Here is a 22,295-nt window from a genome sequence, read left to right as displayed (position 1 = left end):
GCTACCTGCAGCCAACGAAACCAGCTGACAGGGCGTTGAATGCTCTGACCCGATAAAAGGGGAGATGAAGAAATGAAAGAGCCAGTCAATCTTTTACATCCATCCCAGACTAGACGTAACCTCTGTCTTATATTAACTGTGAGAGGAGCTAAGGTACCTAGACCATTTGCTGAATAGCTATCACAGGACCTAGAGAGAACTTGTCTATGGGATGTAAAAGGGTTTTGACGCTTCCAGAGGCATGTAAAACCTGCGTCACAGAAAGTATTCTGAATGCCAGGGACTTGCTTTTACCCATGACATTGTGAGCTCTGGGACGTGTCCCACTTTGGAGGAAGGTGAAGGTTTGAAACACGCGTAGTAACCTCCCTGGTATATGCAGAGATCATGTTCTTATTTGAAATCTTCTTAACTCTCCTGTCATTGACAGAGAGATGTTCCTCCCGGGGCGAGTGTAAATCCAACAAAGTAGGTGCTGGTCAATCATTAAATAGAAGTATATCTCAAGAATAATGGGAGGTGAAGGTTATAGAGCATGTGCCACTAAGCAATGATAATATCCACCTGGTATGGAAAGAGGGCAACAAAATAGAGAATATTCTAAGGATCATTTCTGGAAGAAGGGGTTTGGTCATGAACATTCCCAAGAAGTAGTAGAGTCTTCCCTCAAAAGAGTGTTTTCAGACATGTGCTTAAGTCCATAGGAGCACCACTGGTGTACTGTTTACAGTATTTGTAATCATTCTCAAACTTCCACCATATACCTCAGCTCTTCCATATCTAGCAGCGTGGAAAATGGACACCCTATTAATTCCTGGTACGACAGAAGGTCTGTGGCTTCCCACCACCTGGTATGATCGAATGTGTGTTGGACAAAATCATAAGCCCCAAGAATCTGTCAGTGACTTATGGCCTTGCTTTGTATCTGACATACCTCCCCAGAAGACTAACTTCCACAGGAACCTAAAGATACCAAAACTTCATGGTTTGAGGTCATCCAAAGCTATATTATAGCCTTGCAGGGACTATACTGTTAGCCTTTACCAAACAAAAGGAAAAATTTTTTGTGGTTGATGTAGTGAAAGAAGTATTGATGCAGTCAATGCTGCTGTTTTACTGATGGCTGATTCTTACTTGTTCTTGAGGTGCAGAAGTAACTCTCAGTTTGTGATATGGAAGAGCATAGGTCTTTACATTCATCTTTCCAATTTCATGCACTGATTATGGGTTCTGTTGTGGAACTTAGAGAGACTTTTAGTACTTTGAGGTACCTTAAAAAAAAAAGTGACCTATTATAAGTTTGTAGGAGTCTTATTAAACCTTCAAACAGCCCTTTGTTTCAGGCCTTGTATACCATATAACACAGTTAGTTTCCATTTGGGGCTGCAATATCCAATCTGAAACTGAACGTTATAAGCAAATCACTTTCTCAGAAATAAGGGGACATGTAGATTTTGTACCGAAAACACAATATCTTATTAGGTAGGACCAAGCAACTTCACACTGTGTCATCCCATCTCTCTTGTACCACACTAAATTGGAAAGGACTGTTCCCTCAGTCAGACTAATTTGTTGATATATTTGTACAACCAAGTACTCCAAGAGAGGTATGTTGAGGCTGTCCCTTTCTATGGGACGTATCACAAAATAGATAACAAGAAATTCTACTTTAATTTAGCTTAGTTGTAGGAGTTAGCATATGCAGATTATTTGGTAATTCCTTCTGAAAATGATGAACACTTACAGAGAAGGGTTGTAGTGGCAAAAAACTTTGGAGAGGGGTGGCTGGAGAGTAAATGTGAATAAGACAGAAGCTATAGAGAGCAGTAAGAAACAGGTGGAACAATTTAGATACTTTGGATCTACTATAAGTCCAGAGGAGGGGATGTGAGGCTGAAGTTGGTAATGGATAGAAGCAGCCTTGGGGAAGTAGACCGAGGTAGCAGAAGTGGTATGTGAAAAGAAAATGCTAGTTAAGATCTATAGTGCAGTAATAAGACCAGTGTTAATGTATGGATCAGAAATGTGGGCTCTAAGACGAAAAGAGGAAGCAAAGCTTGAGAGAACAGAGATGAGAAAACTGAGGTAGATTATGCGAATATTATTGCTTGAAAGATTAGAAAGTGATGAAATAATAAGAATGGCAGGCATACTAAAGATTACAGAGGTGATAAGAGTGTCACGACTGAGATGAGATGATGTGGACACATGTTGATGATCGATGGTGGGGAGGAAGGGAGGATAGCTTGGGACGAACCTGTTAGAGGGAGAAGATCTAGTGGGAGGCAGAGAATTAGATGGGGAAATAAGGGGAAGGATGATGTGGAAAGAAGAGGTTTGTTGGATAGAAGGCATTGGAGAGGACGCATCAAGCAACAGACCCCGTAATGTAGGGATAATGGTGGAAAGAAGTAGTAGTTTTGAATCAATAGGTTTTTCCTTCTTCGGTTCAGGTTCAGACATTTTTATTAAACCAGAGTACTCCTTTTATATACCCTTCGTAAACTTCTCATGTTACTTCGGCTATCAGTACGTATGGTTTTTAATGCAGTTCCCTGTTTGTTAGTTGAGCCTTGTGTTCTGTTGTGTAACAATCAAAAGAGCTGGCATAGATTATATGATACTCCTCTGGTTAACTCTGAGGTCTAGCAGTGAAATCCTTCCCATCATAATCAAGATTTGGGCTACAGTATTTATTGGGAAACAAGAAAAATTTTAAAATGCTGAGTTTATTCTAAACCCATTACCTCATGCTGAGGAGTTCCTGTTTCATAGTGCCGGTGATGGTTTGTAGTTGATCAGACAAATAGCATAAAAAGTGAAGTAGCAAAGCGTCAGAGCCAAAGGGATCTATACTTCCATTTGTAGTTCCACTGACTGATTACTGTTTTTCTCTTAGTATAGGGACTGGGGTGACTGGACTTTTTGTCTATCTCAAAAAGTGCAATTTAAAAGTACCTGTTGTAATGGGTTTGTATTGAAAAATAGAAATTTGTTTTTAAAGGTTGTGTTTTAAATTTTGATTAGAGCAAAGGATGATTATAAAAGGTAGAAGAAAAATAATGAGAATTTACCACCCGGTCCAATATAGAAGATTTTAGGACTGAATATGCCTGCAAAGAAAAGGAAAGAAGGAAAATTAGATATAAAGTATATATAAATTATTGTCACTCAGATTCATTAGCCATCCATAAACACCTACTGTTTGTCCTACATATTACAGTAACAAGTTTTGTGTAGCGTGCTTGCTGTGCATACTCAATGTTCACTAGGTCCATATTCAAAGGACACTGCCGCTGGCTTTATATCAATACGTGAATCCAAACTAATAGAATTTTGTATATCACACTCAATTTAATCTTCATAAGACAATTCATATTATGTGCCTTGGACATATGAAGTTAGTGACTATTTCAAATAATGCTGTAATGCTAATTGTCTTTAATTGTACTTTTCTCATCAAAGCTGCTTTTGTATGTACTTTTATTTCATGCTTGGAAGCTATTTATTTCTGATGAGATGTTTTTTTTTTCTAGTTTTAGCAGTTGTCACTTGTATTAGCCACATATTTTTCTTAATTAGCATTTGAAAGTTTTTTAATTAAATTTTTCCAAAATATTTTAGAATCTATTTTCTCTGTATACTCGTTTCTTTATACTGGTTTTTAAGTAAACATTAGAGAATTGTCATCCACGGATATATGTATTATTCATGTACTTTGTTATGTAGATGCTTTATTTTCACTATCATTTTCATTCATTGATAATGCATTAAAGAAACTATTTCATTCACTGATCCTTATGCATAAAAGAAGAGATTGTATAGTTGTAATTGTTGTGGTGTTTTGTGGTGCAGGTGCAAGTGCCCTCAGCACAGTTGTTAGCTGGTCTACAGGTGCAAGGGGGTGTGAGTGGTGGTGGGACCCCTGTACCCACATTGGTTAAGACAGTGAGTGCTCCATCCACCCTGGTGCACACACCTACCTGTGTCACCCTGCCTGTCTCAGCCATTAATGTTACGCTTCCTCAGGCACGCGTCAGCACCGCTGCAACTGTCACCAAAGCTGGCAACACCCAACAGGTCGGTTGTTCAGTTGAAGGATGTCTTCTATTGACCTGCAGATGGCTGCCTAAATATCAGACTTGATTTTTCTGAACCTTAAATGTCTAATTCAACCTCAACTTAATGCAACCAAATTTTATTTTATTTCTTAACTAATGGCTGGTAATTTTTTGATAGCTTTTAAATCATGAAAATTAAAACGTGTCTAAAGAAAATGTTAAATGAGCCTCACAGCCTATTTTCCCACCCTCACAACTTCTCTTGTAGATCGGCATTGTTGCCTGTCATGATGCCTTGCGTTCAAGCAAATATCCTTTTTTCCTCGTTTATTTTAAAGTAATTTGTAGTTAGTGCATTTCTGTGCCGTTGTGAAGATTTTTATCGTATACCATTTCCTGTGTGGCCTTAAGATGAATTTATGTTTTGCATGCCTTTTTTTTTTTAAATTTAGTATACGTGTACCACAATGCTCCTTCATGAATTCAAGTCTTAGAGAACTGAAAGATTGAAGGGGTTGTTTTTCATATAGTTCCAAGGCCTTAGTATCCTAATGAGAAGTGGTTTGACATCCAAAGTTTGCTTAATCTTTCGGGGAAAATACTAGTAATATTCAAATTATATGGTATAGTAAGAAACAGAAAAGTAAATGGAATATAGTAAATAAGTTTGATAAACTGGGAGTTACAGCTTTCTAGAGAGTAGATATTGTTCCGATTGTAGCAAATTGACTGCTGTATTGGTTACAAAGTATTGTAGAATGTTGAATTAAGTTAAGTAAATTACTTGAATAAAATTCTTAAAGTTTTACATTCAAAAGTCAGTAGCAAATGCGGTAAACTTTGTTGCAGTTTATGTTGATTGTTTTAGAATATATGTAAGTTAGGGATGGTTATTATACAAGAGTGAATGAGTGTAAGTTGAAATCTTTCTTGGCTGGAACTATCTGTTTTCTTCATATACTTCTGTATGTGTGAGCTTTATGGTTGTGCAAGGTAATGAAATTTATGTTTTTTGCATTAAAAAGTTTTCATATTTTTCCAGGCATAAAATCTCATCATATTCTCCACACCATTATACTGTATTATCATCTAGTTTTTCACAGATTGACTATTATTTTCTTCTATCCTATTGCCACAGAACTTTATGCATTATGGTTTTTGTCTTGTGTAATTCATGTAGATCAAGTTTTCTTATGTAGCATATGTGAAAATAATAGGAACTTTACGTGGACCCTTTTTTTTTTATTTTCTAGTAAAGTTGTAAAAGAATACTTGTTACACATTATATTATATTTTACTACACTAACCCTCCACCTTAAAAACTGAAGGCTGATTGATTTTGCAAATGTTAACATGTTGCAAAAATAAAAATTGAAAAGTTAGAATACTTGAAAATTCAAAATTATGGGTGAATTTCAAATCAAACAGCTAAGTGGTAGGTTAGTTTGCCACTCTTGTGCTTATCCCATGTTTGTTGATATCTGCCCCTGTCACTTGTCCATTCTTTAAACACCTGTTTGTATTAATTCAATGCTAAGCCGTTATTCCTGTGTAGAAATTGTAAAATCTGAAACTACAGTAATCCCTTGGCAATCACAATGATACATTCCAGCCCCCCACCCCCTGCGATAGCTGAAAAATCATGAAGTAGATACAGAAGTCCACAGTATTTATTTTTTATTTTTATACTTTCATATTCTTTTTTATCTTTATAAAGTTATGCTTTCATAAAAAATCTCAACACATTTATGAACCCATTATACACAATCACTTTTTTAGTTACAGTAACGTCTTCCAAGTTGCAATGGTAAGTCTCTTAAAAAAACTACTGACCTTTATGATGAAAAAACGGCTGCTTCAGTCCTCTTTTTTTTAATGGGATATTGTAAAATTAAGGGTAGATTAAGACAAAAAATAGCTGCTTTACTCTTTTCCATGAGTGGTTGTTTTTCCAAAGAGGAAGAAATTTAAACCAAACTTTAATTTTGGAGCAATGCATTCGATTATGCTTTGTGCTTGACATTCAAGTTCAGAGAAAGAAATTTTGTCATTGATGATACAGTATTCTTGTCGACATTGAAAATTGATATTACTTGTGATAGATTTAATTACTGCAGAAAGCTATTGACATAATGATTTTTTTTTGTGGGTCTGTAGGTAATCTAAAAATTGAATGAGTGTAGTTTAGAGGGTAGACCTCAAAAGATCATGGAATGAAAGTAAGTATAGCCAGATACATATGAATAATAGTTCGGTTGTGATTGCCCTACCGTATGTGGGACACATTAATAACATTTGACAATAGCCCCATTACTTAATGTGTCCTTATTTTGCAAATGTTTCAAAACAAAAATTATCTGAAGGAAAAGAATATGACTAAGCATATGTTGGTACTGCATACACACACTCAAACACTTATCCAAGGGTTCGGGACTATCAAAGCAATTTATTATTTTGTTTGTCTCTGTTGTCATCATCTTATTCTCCAGAATGTTTCAGTTGTAGGGCTGAAGAGTTTTGTACATTTGTTCTGTGCATTTTCATTCCATTTGCCAGTGTAAAGTTTTCCTTAATATTTGAATTTTTCCTTTTATCCACATGTTAATCTATGTTCCAGGCTATCAAGTATAGATTATGTGGATTTTTGGATGATCTTGAGGTTTTAGTAATCTAACTCTTTCATGTCTTTATAGTTATTGTAGGTGATGGCCACTTTTCATTTTATGGCATTTCTTTAGGTTGAGTTGAGAATTAAGGTAAAACTTTCACTTCCTACCTTCTTCCTGTGCTTTTATTGGCTTAAAATTTTTATTGTTAGCAATTTTCCCAATATAGCTGAATGTTTATTTTCTGTTTACATTGAGAAAGATGTGCCCTTTTCTTGTTCACTGTCATTTCTTGTATATTTACTTGAATAACAATCTATTTCTTATTGTTTATTGAATATTTTTTTATAAATCAGTTTTGACTTTTACCAGTATTCCACTTCTTATTACACCTTCCCTACACTGTTTTGAGTATTTTTATGATATGTAATTTTTTGGAAAGGTAGATTTATGTATAAATTTGCTAGAACATAAATACCTGTGTTTTTTGTGTTCTACTTGTCAGTAGCAAATATGTTAGCCAAGTTTCACCTTTGAAAATACAGTCAACTGAAACATTAATCCAGTCGTGGGGGAATGACTTTAGAAAGAAGGCTTCTCTCTGAATGTCAGTTTTGTTTGTGCTGCTTTATATTTCTTTCTATTGTTTTCAGTTATTTAGTGACTGTTTGTTTGTCTCAAGGTACTCAGAATTAGTCTCAGGATTGCCACTCCAAAGAAGTACCAACCTGAGCTAGGGTGTATTGAACCCTGAGCCTCCTAGCGCAGCTCATGCCACTTTTGAGCTGTCTCTAAGTCTACTCCTACTCAGTCTAAAAGATATATCCCTGTGCTGTAAGCTTTAAATAAGATTTTGTAGCTACATTTGTGGTATGTATTTGCCAAGAAAGCCCTAAGTCCTGTTCAACCTCAGCACCATTAAAAAAAGAGAGAGAGTGTGTGCGTGTGTGTTTTTGGTATTTAAGAATGAATTTAGTTAAATATTGTGCATCTGATAAAAACAGGATGTTCATATAAGGTGTTCAGAACCACAAATACTGACCACCTGTTCAGCTCCGGCAACAAGAAGATAAATGTCTCCGATACTAATAACCCTTTTTGCTCCAGTACAAAAAATGTGAGGGGTTCCAGGACAATGATCTGAAACTCTTTATTTATTCAAGTCTCTCTAGCTCTAAGGATGTAATCAACTCCATTACTGAGGAACGGAGCTACTGTATTTCAGCCTTTCAGTAATACCCCAGTCTTAGAATTCAGTCTTTTCTTTGTTTAGAATAAAGCTGCTCCAAGAAGCAGGCCCATGACCATGGGCAATTCATTTTCTTAACCAAGATATTCAAGACCAGACCAATTCCTGTCTCCCTAGAATCAGACTTAGTAGAACCTTTACTGTATTATTAGAATTATTTCCATGATCAGAGCTTTGACCACAGCTCCAGCTATGGTTATAAAAATTGCAACTACTCAACACCTTGGGACACCAACTCGAAGCAGAAAACGTTCTTTAGATAAGTGTTTGGTTACCAGAGCGAAGATCTTATAAAGGGAAAACGTGTCGATGTCCACTTTTTTCACCATCTTTAGCAATTTTTTTCAAGATACCCCAAACTCTTCGCAGAAAGAGTTTGAAGGCATGCTCTACTTCACCTGCAATGTTGTGGGATCCAGTTAATTACACCAGATGTGTTTTGACAGGAAGTGAAAATGTGATTTAACTCTGGAGATGCCAGAGCGGCTGAACTCATATCATGGTTTAAGACAGAAGATATTTAGTTTTACCCTTCCATTCTCTGAAGCAATGGTGGATGATTGAGTACTGACAGACTCTGACAAGCTTATATTCTCTCTACACTTCTGTCTCCCCAGTTTTAGACTGGTAAGGTTTACTAATAGTATTTATTATGTTATATCACAAAAACCCTCTCCTCTAGCCTTCCCTATTCTGTTCTTGACTTTTACTGCTTCAGAATACATTATTTTGGAAAGGTATCATAGTTTTGAAGTGTGCCTCGAGGATGCCTAACGCTTCTTAATAGAAGTATTTTTCAGTCGATGATTTCTTTATCATGAGGATTATTCCATTGCTTGCCTTTGGTTCTCTTGGTTTAGATATAACATTTTTAATAATGTAATTGGCTTTTTTAAATATTTAACTTAGCCGGTGAATATATATAGCTGCAACTCTGTTGCTCGACAGACAAAAAAACAGTAAAACTCGCCAGCGATCGCTATACAGGTTGCGGGTGTGCCCACCAGCGCCAACTGTCGGCCAGATACCATACTCGATGTAAACAAAGACTCAATTTCTTCTCTGTCGACGTGTCGACAAGACGTACTTTACTCGCTGTTGAAACCTGGAGTTTTTCCCATCATATTTGGTGAAGTACTTTAATTTGGTTATGAGCTTTCGCAGTACAGGGTTTTTCTTCAAATAAATCCTTGAACTCTTTTTTGTATCGGATTCATTGTTGATGACTTAGATCGTTTTTTGGAATTTTCCCTTGACCAATTCAAAATGGCTGACCTTTCATAAGTTCCCAAGTTTAGAAAATGCAATGCTAGGGACTGTCATAGGCGTCTTCCAAAGGCTTCTCTCGACCCTCACACTGTTTGTTCCAATTGTCGGGGTAAAACCTGTCAATTGGAAGATCGGTGTGAGGAATGCGTGGGCCTTTCGGAATTCGATTTTATCGAATTTGAGAAGTATACACGCAGACTAGAGAGAGATAGGGTAAGGAGAAGTTCTTCTAGGTTGGTAGATTTTTCCTCTCCTCATGCCCCTCAACCTAATCCTTCCCCTGTAGTGGTTGTTCCTAACCCCCCTCCTAGCACTCAGGAACCATCGATGGCTGACATGATGCGTGCTATCCATGCCTTGGGGGAGAGAGTTGAGTCCCTTGCAAGTGACCGCAATCAACTCATGGCGGATGTTAAGGAACTAAAGTGCCAAAGTGCCGCGGGAAGTGATAAAGTGCCTAGTGTTTCTCAAAGTGTTGTGAACAGTGTTGCGCTTGAGGGTTCGTCTGTTCGTGCCTGTCGTCCTCCTAGTCCGGGACCTCTTGCAAGCTCCCAAGCCCAGGGGAGAAGCAATGTCGTACGACGCATGGGTTCGAGAGGCTTTGATCAGCGAACAGACGTTCCCTCTATGGTATCAGGCGTATCTCCCCAAGATCGCCCCTACCAACGTAAGACGAGAGAGCCCGTTTTTACCTCGTCGTCCGAAGGTGTTTCTCGTATGAAACTTTGGACCAAGGTCTCACGACCTTTGAAGCGTAAGTCGGTCCCTTCAGGACAAGTCCAACGTCCCGGTTGTAGCCACTGGGTCAGTTCGGACTCGTTGCCGTCATCTGATGACTGCTCGCCGCCTAAGAAGGGCAAAGCGGTACCACCTCAGTCGCTCACCCGTCTGTTGCCGCACCTGCTGCCGTAGACCCTAAATGGGTATTGCTACAGGACATGCAGTCCAAGCTTGCGTCCTTGATGGAGGACTTCAATGCGGAGAAGGTTGCTGCTGAACCTTCTGGCCAACAACCATCCAAGCGGTCTGTTGTGCGTCCTGTTGACGCTGAGTTTACTTTCTCGCGTCTACCAGTTGAGGTTGTACCCCCACCGATGCGACCCAGTGTGGTTTGCCAGCCGCACGTTGACGTTAGGCGACGCACGGAGGTGGTTGTTGACGTTCAGGACGTTCAACAACCATCAGAGGTGACTTGTTTTGACGCGGTGCGTCAACCTCCGCAACCCGGTATGGTGTTGACTGCACAACCCAGACGGTCTAAACAGTCTCGGGTGGACACTGTGCGTCCTCGCGCACTCATGGTTGTTGACAGTTCACAGACTGTGCAGCAGTTCCATGACATTGCGTCCTGATCCGTCACGCATGCACCAGTGCGACCGGACTCAGCGAGCCAAACGTTGCCCACTCCGTTGCCGTTTCCTCATCAGTTTTCGGATGAGGAACTATCAGATGAGGACGTTGCTGAACCGCAAGAGGATCAACCTTCAGAACTTGACGAACCTAAGGCAACTCAACCATCATTGGACTTTAGGAAAGTCATGGCTGTTTTTAAGGAGTTGTTCCCTGACCACTTTGTTTCTGTGGCTCCTCGTTCGCCGCCGTCAGAGTTTGTGTTAGGCGTGCCTGCTACCACACCTGCCTTTACTAGACTCGTTCTCTCTCGTTCATCCAAGAGAGCTTTGCGGCTGTTGGGAGACTGGTTAGAGACTAAGAAGAGTTTAGGAAAGACAGCATTTGCCTTTCCCCCATCTAAACTCTCGTCTAGATCGAGCGTCTGGTATGCCACGGGAGAAGTTCTCGGCTTGGGAGTTCCTGCGACTTCTCAAGTCTTGTAGACTCTCCCCGCCGCCTTGCCATGAGACGCTCGAAGATTTGTTGGTCACCATCGGACCTGGACCACCTTCTTAAAGGGATTTTTAGGGCTTTCGAAGTCTTTAACTTCCTAGACTGGTGCCTAGGAGCCCTGAGCAGGAAGATCTCTTCTGCAGATAAGGACGTTTCCTTGCTCATTATGTCCTGCATGGACAAGGCCGTCCGTGATGGGTCCAACGAGCTAGCCGCCTCATTCACGTCCGGAGTCCTGAAGAAGCGAGAGTCTCTATGTTCTTTCCTGTCTGCTGGAGTGACGCCATGCCAAAGATCCGAGCTACTCTTTGCTCCCCTTTCCAAGTGCCTGTTTCCTGAAGTCTTGGTAAAGGAAATTGCCCTATCTTTAGTTCAGAAGGACACCCACGATCTAGTTGCGTCCTCGGCTCGCAAAGCTCCCCCTTTGCCTTCATTGTCTGCTAGACCGAGGTTAGACACTCCAGCGTCTCGCTTTATTCCGCCCTTTCGTGGCAGAGCCTCCAGCAGAGGAGGTGCTCGTGCCGAAGGGAAGCGAGGGAAGAGGAAAGGATCCAAGTCCTCTAAGGGCAGAGTCTGACTGCCCGCAACTTCAGACAGCAGTAGGAGCCAGACTCAAGAACTTCTGGCAAGCCTGGGAGAAGAGAGGCGCAGATCAACAATCTGTGAAGTTACTCAAGAGAGGGGTACAAGATCCCTTTTGTACGCAAACCCCCTCTAGTGACGTCCCCCATCGATCTCTCTCCCAGGTACAGAGAGGTAGAAAAGAGACAAGCCCTGAAACTGGAAGTGTCTCTTTTGCTAGAGAAGGGAGCGGTGGTCAAAGTCTCGGACCTTCAATCACCGGGGTTTTACAACCGTCTCTTCCTAGTATCAAAGAAGACAGGAGGGTGGAGACTGGTGCTAGACGTCAGTGCTCTGAATGTCTTTGTCACAAAGACGAAGTTTTCCATGGGGACCACAAAGTCAGTCTTAGCAGCGGTCAGAAAGGAAGACTGGATGGTCTCGCTAGACCTAAGGGACGCCTACTTCCACATCCCCATTCACTCAGACTCCCAACCTTTTCTGAGATTCGTCTTCGAAGATGTGGTCTACCAGTTTCGGGCCCTGTGCTTTGGCCTAAGCACAGCTCCTCTCGTATTTACGAGGCTGATGAGGAATGTGGCCAAATTCCTCCACTTATCGGACATCCGAGCCTCCCTTTATTTGGACGACTGGCTTCTCAGAGCCTCTTCCAGTCGTCGCTGTTTGAAGGATCTCAAGTGGACTCTAGATCTGACCAAGGAATTGGGACTCCTAGTCAATTTGGAAAAGTCGCAGCTGGTCCCATCCCAAACTATTCTGTATTTAGGGATGGAGATTCACAGTCAAGCTTTTCGGGCTTTTCCGTCGGCCCCCAGAATAGATCAAGCCCTGTTTTCCATCCAGAAGATGCTGAAGAAAGAACGCTGCTCAGTCAGGCTGTGGATGAGTCTGGTAGGGACGCTGTCATCCCTGGAGCAATTTGTATCACTAGGAAGACTACACCTCCGTCCTCTTCAATTCCATCTGGCTTTCCACTGGAAAAAGGACAAGACGCTAGAGGCGGTCTCGATCCCGATTTCCGGAAAGATGAAGTCTTGTCTGACTTGGTGGAAGGACAATATCAACCTAAGAGAGGGTCTTCCCCTGGCTGTTCAGTTACCCAACCACGTTCTCTTCTCGGACGCATCGGACTTGGGCTGGGGCGCGACGCTGGACGGTTGGGAATGCTCAGGTCTGTGGAACACGAGTCAGAGGAGCATGCATATCAACTGCAAGGAGCTGTTGGCAGTTCATCTGGCCTTGAAAAGCTTCGAGTATCTCCTTCGAGGCAAAGTGGTGGAGGTAAACTCGGACAACACCACGGCCTTGGCGTACATCTCCAAACAAGGAGGTACCCACTCACTGACGTTGTACGAGATCGCAAGGGACCTGCTCATCTGGTCAAAAGATCGAGACATCTCCCTAGTAACGAGGTTCATCCAGGGCGACTTGAACGTCATAGCAGATTGTCTCAGTCGGAAAGTGCAAGTAATTCCAACAGAATGGACCCTCCACAAGGATGTGTGCAAGAGACTTTGGGCCACTTGGGGTCAACCAACCATAGATCTCTTTGCAACCTCGCTGACCAAGAGGCTTCCAATCTATTGCTCTCCAGTCCCGGACCCAGCAGCAATACATATAGATGCCTTCCTCCTAGATTGGTCACATCTGGATCTCTACGCATTCCCACCGTTCAAGATAGTCAACAAGGTACTGCAGAAGTTCGCCTCTCACGAAGGGACAAGGTTGACGTTAGTTGCTCCCCTCTGGCCCGCGAGAGAATGGTTCACCGAGGTACTTCGATGGTTAGTAGACGTTCCCAGAAGTCTGCCTCTAAGAGTAGACCTTCTACGTCAGCCGCAAGTAAAGAAGGTACACCAAAGCCTCCACGCTCTTCGTCTGACTGCCTTCAGACTATCGAAAGACTCTCGAGAGCTAGAGGCTTTTCGAAGGAGGCAGCCAGTGCGATTGCTAGAGCAAGGAGAGCGTCTACCATTAGAGTCTACCAATCGAAGTGGGAAGTCTTCCGAGACTGGTGCAAGTCAGTTTCTGTATCCTCGACCAGTACCTCTGTAGCCCAAATAGCTGATTTTCTCTTATACCTGAGAAAAGGACGATCCCTTTCAGCTCCCACTATCAAGGGCTACAGAAGCATGTTGGCATCGGTCTTCCGGCATAGAGGCTTAGATCTTTCCAACAATAAAGATCTGCAAGACCTCCTTAAGTCTTTTGAGACCACTAAGGAGCGTCGTTTGGCTACGCATGGGTGGAATTTAGACGTGGTACTAAGATTCCTCATGTCAGACAGGTTTGAGCCTTTACAGTCAGCCTCCCTAAAAGATCTCACTCTTAAGACTCTTTTCCTGGTATGCTTAGCCTCGGCTAAAAGAGTCAGTGAGATTCATGCCTTCAGCAAGAACATTGGATTTTCGTCGGAAAAAGCTACTTGTTCTCTGCAACTTGGTTTTCTAGCCAAAAATGAGCTACCTTCTCGGCCTTGGCCTAAATATTTCGATATTCCCAGCTTATCGGAGATCGTAGGCGATGAACTAGAAAGAGTCTTATGCCCTGTTAGAGCTCTTAAGTTCTATTTAAAGCGTACTAAACCTTTACGAGGCCAATCTGAAGCTTTATGGTGTTCAGTTAAGAAACCATCCTTGCCTATGTCAAAGAATGCTTTGTCATACTTTATCAGATTGTTAATACGAGAAGCTCATTCACATCTGAGTGAGGAAGACCGAGCTTTGCTTAAGGTTAAGACGCACGAAGTTAGAGCTGTAGCAACTTCCGTGGCCTTTAAGCAAAATAGATCTCTGCGAAGTATAATGGACGCAACCTATTGGAGAAGCAAGTCAGTGTTCGCGTCATTTTACTTGAAAGATGTCCAGTCTCTTTACGAGAACTGCTACACACTGGGACCATTCGTAGCAGCGAGTGCAGTAGTGGGTGATGGGTCAACCACTACAATTCCCTAATTCCATATCCTTTTAATCTGTCTCTTGAAATGTTTTTAATGTTGTTTTTTATGGGTTGTCCAGAAGGCTAAGAAGCCTTTCGCATCCTGGTTGATTTGGCGGGTGGTCAAAGTCATTTCTTGAGAGCGCCCAGATTAGGGGTTTGATGAGGTCCTGTTGTATGGGTTGCAGCCCTTGATACTTCAGCTCCTAGGGGTCTGTCAGCATCCTAAGAGGATCGCGAGGCTCCGTAAGGAAGACGTACTTACAAGGCAGAGTAATCGTCTAAGTCGACTTCCTTACCAGGTACCTATTTATTTTGTTTTCGTTATATTGATAACTTCCAAAATGGAATAAAAACTCTTAGCTTAAACGATGTAAACATATTTAACTGGTCTCTACCCACCACCCTGGGTGTGAATCAGCTATATATATTCACCGGCTAAGTTAAATATTTAAAAATGATATTTTAATTGTAAAATAAATTTTTGAATATACTTACCCGGTGAATATATAAATTAAATGACCCTCCCTTCCTCCCCAATAGAGACGCAGTGGGATGAGAAGAAATTGAGTCTTTGTTTACATCGAGTATGGTATCTGGCCGACAGTTGGCGCTGGTGGGCACACCCGCAACCTGTATAGCGATCGCTGGCGAGTTTTACTGTTTTTTTGTCTGTCGAGCAACAGAGTTGCAGCTATATATATTCACCGGGTAAGTATATTCAAAAATTTTTTTTATAATTAAAATATTTTCTTCATTAGGAGAGGGATGCTGTCCACCTTCATACTTACATTTATTTTTGGAGTGCAAAGTCAATACTGAAATCTATGGACTTAACTAGGCCACTGTTAGGGCTGTTGTTTAACATTTTGGGGATATATCAAAGAGGAAGGAGGGAAGGTAACAAGAAACTCTTATTTTGCCATCCAGATTGGGCTTGTTTCTAAGGACTAATCCCAGAAGACAGCAGTCCCCTTTTGTGACCATGAGGGGTGCTTATCGAGAAGTAGAATCACTTCAATTAAGCAAAGAGATAGTTCTCCCCTTTAAGTTTCCTACACTTGATTGTATAAATCCCATTTAAGATGGAGTTTTTACTATAGTTTGTCAGTTCATCTAAAAAAATAGTTTTTTTTAATGTCAGTGAACCTAAGGATACAGAATTTTATGTTTCTGTTAATCCAAAGTCCGGGAAGTAAGGTACCTTTGCTTCCATTGAGAATGGAGGCACTTTTTTTTTATCAAGTTATGGCTCCAGTAGCAATCTGGGTACCTATGAATGCGATAAGTCACCACTCCACAGGTACCTAGAAGACTGGAATGAGTCCAGTCCTACGGAATTTCTACACTGAAACAGACTTCCAGTTAATACTTAAGCTTGGTTATGGACATTCTGACCATAGTTTGTCCAACAAAGACAGGATGGCTACTAGAATACCAAAGAAAATAGTTCCATACTGCCCGTTCAAGATTGATTTTCAACTATGACAGCACTTAGATCTCGGTTAAATTCAGTTCAGCCTAACAGCCACCCAAGGATATGTTTATTTTCGTGGAATATTACTGAGAACTTAGACAGTATTAGTGTTAGTGCATCCTGCTCCATAAATTCTGTTCACAGACATGTTCACAAGAGGTTAGGCTCTATCCTCTTAGACTTTCAGGCTGCATAAAGCTAGTCATCACAGGGAAGTTTGCCATATTATATCCTGAATTGATCAGTTAGATCATTAAAATCTGACGTGTTAGAGGCATGTCCAATAACACAATCACAGTGGTATATCTGAAACTTCAGGTTGTTATGGAATCTTGAAGTTAGTGGCACTTGGCCTTAGAGATTTTCCTAGAAAGGCCATAATGTAGATGAAATAATACCCAAAAAATACTGCATGATATTTTAAGTAGAACGGAGATGTATTGTCAGAATGGCTTTCAGTCACTTTGAGATGCTATGGCAATTGTGGAGCACCTCAATTAGATACTTATTCAGATTGGCTATATATTGCGTAGCTCTGTGAGATGGAGCACCATTAAAGTTTGAGATATTCATGCATGGCTTTGACAACTTCAATTTCAAATAATCAGAAAAAAATATAGGAAAGTTTCCAAAGTACAGGAACATATTTATAAGTAATTTTTTGCTGGTCATAACAATTGTGAATTTAGGCCATAGACTCCTGGTAGACCTCCCTAGGAAGCACTCCAGCTGGGAGAAACTACCTCAATCACATGTTCATGGGTTAAACTTTTTCTCCTTATCAAAATTGTGGCAGCTTTGAAAACATTTTGATAAGAAAGCCTTGGGAAAACCATTTATTAGCCATAGATATAGGTAGTTTTATCTGAAGTCTTGCTAAGTTTCAAATTAACCACTAACTTTCTCAACTGATCTTACACACCATAAACTTCTTACTATTATGTTTTCATATCAAGTTAGTGATATACACACTGTCAAGCAAGTAAGCTAGTTTCATAGACATTTTGCTGTGAACTTTAATGATAAGGCCCAAATATACAAAAACAGGAGACCCTTTTGCCATTCTGTCACTTTTAGGCCATGTGTAGAATGATTAGGACCAACACCTTCTTAGGTAAGCGAAGATTGTGTCTACAGCATGAACCATCAATCGAGAAGGTGAAAACAAGATTTTGTATGGACCATTGATGAGTTACCTCGAGACATCTGATTACATGACCCATGAGAAAGCTAACAATATGAGGCTAATTCCCATGATATAGAAGCCTTGGCTACCAATTTCAAGTTAAATTCAGTTTTACATAGTTTTAATAGTGGGTTCATGAAATTACCAAAGGTAGTCCTTTCATCTAGTATGCTGATCATTATGGGAATACCCTTAACAGTGTGGACTCTTACTCTGTTATAGTCACCTACAATTCTGTAATAAAAGTGGTACACTGTCTAAAAGTGTATTATTGCAAACATCTCGAGTTACTGGCCTATATAGTATACTGTACAGCATTGGGTTCTGATGCTTATATTGATTCAAACCTAACAGCATTTTCATCTTTCAATTTATTATGAGCCTTTGACAAACTCAATTACACCATACTCCATTGAAAATTGTTCAATGCAAGTATGGTGTTTCTTTTAAAATTTCATTTTGTATTTCAATTATTTTCTTGCTCCCAGCCTCACCTTCTCAAATTACACAACGAAAGAATCTGATTTTATTTTAATTCCTTAGTACCAGTACTTGCCTATGGCTAGTCTTTTCCTTCAAAAGATAATTTTCTAGGAGCATACTGTGGCAAACAATTTCTGTTTATATGATTTTGAAATTATTTTGGGGTTTTATATAATGAAACATTGTTGCAGAATTTCCGTAAAAGTACTGTAATTTAATTTTTTCTTATCACAAGAAATTTTTGTCATTGACATCCATGATGTGTAGATAGACCTTAAATTAATATCCTGCTAATTTTTGCTATGTTTTGTTTTGAAACTAAGACTCGTAACTTTAAGTCAAGAATAGTGTAATTACCAATGGCCATTAAAGCTTAATTGTTTCAGTTTGTGGTGTCAGTTACACACAATATTTCAGTTCTTGTCTTTTATCTTATTATAGTTCAGGCTTGTTAGTAATTAGTTTAGGATTTTTGTTTGTGTAAGTTTGGCCACATTTCGAGAGAATGTATGGTTTAGAATAATTGATTTAATGGATTAGCTTTCCTACACATCCAAATACCGCAAAGTAATTTTTATTCATTCCTTTCCAGACTGTACGAAACATTCCCTTACAACAGCAAATATTGGCCAAGCAAAGGTCACTAGTAGGTGTTAAGGGTCCTGTGGGGCTCCAGCTTGGAAGTAAGACAGTTGGAAGTTCCCAACTCAGTACCGTGCAGATTGTGCAGGGAAGTGGCCAGAAGCAAATGTCTCATGTCACTATGCAGCAAATTCAGCAAGTTTTGAAACAGGTGCCACAGCAGTCTATTCAACATATTACCCAAGTGTGTATTTAATATTAGATGATACACCATATATTTTTTTTATTTATGATTTGACATTTAGAAGTTAGGTAGAATCAAAAGTAAAGGATAGTTAAATTAGCCAGTATCCATGTTATCAGCTTGATATTTACCAGTAAGGAATAATAGGAAGTTCATTATGATATCAAGTTTAGGAAATTCAATTATAAGGATTTATACAAGATTTAGAGATGTGATAATTCAGTAAAAAAAAAACAGCTCATTAAATGGTCAATCAAATTATAATGTATTCCATATTTGATAGAGAAAAATTGATAAAGTACAAGGATAGAGGAAATTCTTGATGCTTAAATTTTGTTAGTAACTTCTAACCAAAGTGTCTTGTGTAAACTTAAGTAGTGGTAAATGAAAGTTTATTTTAAATGGCAGTAATTTTTCCATTGAAAGAGATACCACTGCTGTGGTTAGACACCACAGCGGCGGGTTGGGCATGCCCGGCTAACATTCTAGTGAGCATCTACTCTGATTAAAATGGAATTGAAACTAGACACTTTAACCTTTACATGCCAGAAATTAAAAAGGCCACAATTTACCGTATATTTGTCAGTTCCACTGGACCCTGGAAATTAACAAAATGAGGAACGTACTAAAGTTGATTTTCTTGTAAGCCTGCATATTAGGTAGTTTGAAGGAAATGCATCATGTTGGTACAAATAGGCCACTCAATTAATTCACAACTTTTTTTTTTACTGGAAAGCACTAACCTTTCTGTGAGGTCTACACTAGTCTGTATTCTGTTAATTGTATCAAGTGTCAATTTTTGTTATAGCAGCCAGAGGGGAATATTTCAAATGGCTTAATTTCAGAGAAGAATTTTAATTAAACTACCTGTATGATGAGGAAGTAGTTTTTCTTAGCAAAATATGTAGACCTTGCCTTCCTGTCCAAGCAAAATATGTAGACCTTGCCTTCCTGTCCAGAGCCTAGAACTTCTCAGAGTTGCTGCTGTAATTTTCCTAATCTACTAATTCCAATGATAAATAGGGGTTTTCTTAAGGAGAGGAAGTGGATAATCAATTTTATATTAGCTGCTCATGTGTGCCTGCATTTTGTTCTCCTGATAAGATATCAGTTATTTATGAAGGCAATCCCCCACCATCTTAAGAACTGTCGGTGGCTGAGTACCATACATATTTCTTCATACCTACCTTGCATCAAGATTTTGCCAATGGTTGTTTTCCTTCCTATGGGGGTGTACCTGACCTTCTTTGCTGTCTAGGATAAGAAAGAGACCATTTTGGTTCTTGAATGCATCCACGGGGAATGGACTACATTCTAATTGGTGGTGGCACATTTTGAATAATGAAGGTTGCTAATTTTGTCATATCTAAACAGCCGAGTTACTTCAAAGGAGATTTTTACTGTGATATTAGTAGGATGAACCATTTTATATCACTCTTTGCCTTTATGGGATGAGATGCACTAAGACTTCTTAACATCTCTGCCTTGCAGATTTTCTGCCCAAAAACATATATCTTCAGAAAAGGTTGATTAGGAAGTAGAAGGACAAGTACTTGTTAAAAAGCCAAGAAAGTTTTAGAATCTGAAGATATATGTTTTTGGGCAGAAAATTTGCAGGGTAGAAATGTTAAGAAGTCATATTACATCTCATCCCATAAAAGGAAAGTGATATAAAAATTGTTCATGATGATAAAGGGAAACAGCACAATGTGTCAAAGAGGTAAGGCTTTCTAAGCTATTAGGAATTCATGTGGACTTGGACTTGATATCAGTTGTGTACAGACATTTACAAGTACTCCACATCATTATTTTTTCAAATATGTAACTGCAATAATATTTGGCTTCTTTCCAGGGTGGTACTGTGAGTGGTACTGTAGTAGGGAAAGCTGTAGCTGGTGGAAGTGTAGCAGGAACAAGTGTTGCCACATCTGGCTCACAAGGCATTACCACTTCTCACACGACAAAGCTGATTCCTATGACTGTATCATCACAACAACAACAATCCATAAAACAAACTATACAGGTAATTATTGCTTATAAACTTGCTGGTTACTTTGTAATGTTATTGTTTGTATATATAAACCTTTCATTTTTTAAAATTGATGGATTCAGCACGAGCTTGATTTGTTGTTGAATCATTAGCAGGGTATTTGGTTAACGACAGATAGTGGAAGAGGGAAGCCCCAACCACACATCTCACACACTACTCACTTTTGACTTTGGCTGCAACTAGTACTGTTGCTGTGGTGTGCTCTTTCACTGCGGTATCTTATTCTTACTTTGGTTTGTTGTATTTTGTTGATCACTCACTGGACAGCATACGTGCACCAAAAGGCAAGACAAGTGCATATGGTTTATTTGTGAATACTCATGTGTGTACATTTTTCTAAGGGCAGACTGTATGCAGTCTTCTCCCCTTATTAGTGTTGTTCACTCTCTTTCGATTAGGAAGAAAATGAATGTACTCTACTCAGAGTGTAACTCGCCTCACGCTCTAGTAGTATCATATGTCTGTGAGGGAATTACCTAGTTCTGACCAAGCGTTGCCTATAACTGCGTGTCCAATAATGAACATTGTATTGTAATGACTAGCAAACCTGCCACTGCAAGTTTGTCTCATGGTGGTTTTGTGCAGTGAGTATTTTCAGTGCTCCCCCTGTTACAACTATCCAGTGCCCTGGATGGGGGTTTGTCACAAGGGGAGCAGTGTAGTTGTTTGTGTTACTGGGGAGGAAGCTCTTGTAACTTGCACCCACCACTCAAGGAACACAGTCGTTATTGGTTGCCCAGACCATGACGACTATTTGGCAGTAATGATATATCTCTCATATATTATATATATGTATATATATATATATATATATATATATATATATATATATATATATATATATATATATATATATATATATACACATCTTCTTTAACCTTTTGTTAAAAATTCCCTGGGACTTGAACAATCTCTCTTCCTTCAGGTGTAAGTAATAGAACTCCCTCACTAACTTCAGGGTCTGTCAAGCAGTGTGAGCATGTTTTACAGTAACCACTGTCACACTGGGTGTAGGTGGTGAGCAATCCTACCGAGAAAGAACACCAGCATTGTATGCTAGGGGAGTGTGGGTTATAAACACCCAACTTTCCCTCTCCTTGTGACATAAAGGATTATTCCTTACCCTTAAAACTCCGCTTTGTACTGTACAAAACACTCCCACCAACTGGTAGCTTCAGGGTTGGTTAGCTAAGTATCAGCCTGGTGTTACAGCCTCAACTGTTTCATCAGTTACAGAATAGTTCAACACAGATGTTATCTCCTGTACTGTACAGCAAGCTGAAGGGGATATTGATCACGCCACCTTCTCGAATGCTGAGCTCACACTGCAACCTGTACCTTCAAGTTTGGTTAGGGATTGTGGGCCTGCTGTAACAGCTACTATTGGTTCATCAATTGCAGGTGAACAGTTCTACCCGGACCAATTTCCATCACTGGACTGATAATGATTTCAATCACGCTTCCTCCTTGTGTCAATAAGAAGCTCTCTGAAACCAGTACCTTTGGGGTCAGTTATTGATCATGAGCCTAATTCAACAGCAGGTTAGTATTCTCAACAAGACCAATCACCAGCGCTGTATGGTAGGCATGGATGGTGTCAACATTACATTCGGGGTCAATCAGAAGTTGAGCCTGGTGTGACAGTTAACACTTTTCACCTGTTGCAGGTGAGCAGTTCTTCTTGGACCTAATACCAGCACTGTAGGCCAGTGAGGGTAAGGATA

At 39.9% G+C, this 22,295-nt stretch overlaps 1 protein-coding gene across 6 annotated transcripts in view; it reads left to right on the top strand.

Annotated features, from left to right (window-relative positions):
• Positions 1-22,295, top strand: part of LOC137624333 (helicase domino-like) — a 211,839-nt gene that overhangs the window by 182,772 nt on the left and 6,772 nt on the right. For 4 of the 6 annotated variants that reach the window (XM_068355013.1, XM_068355011.1, XM_068355009.1 and 1 more), the window contains 3 exons: positions 3,856-4,080; positions 18,288-18,521; positions 20,374-20,544. In XM_068355013.1, coding sequence (XP_068211114.1) covers positions 3,856-4,080; positions 18,288-18,521; positions 20,374-20,544 — 630 coding nt within the window. The remainder of the gene's footprint in view (positions 1-3,855; positions 4,081-18,287; positions 18,522-20,373; positions 20,545-22,295) is intronic. The other 2 variants (XM_068355012.1, XM_068355015.1) reach the window with 2 other exon arrangements.

This window comes from Palaemon carinicauda, chromosome 31, assembly GCF_036898095.1.
Source record: "Palaemon carinicauda isolate YSFRI2023 chromosome 31, ASM3689809v2, whole genome shotgun sequence".
NCBI classification, from domain to species: domain Eukaryota; kingdom Metazoa; phylum Arthropoda; class Malacostraca; order Decapoda; family Palaemonidae; genus Palaemon; species Palaemon carinicauda.
Note: the sequence above shows the minus strand (reverse complement) of the source record. Positions and strands in the feature narration are given on the sequence as shown.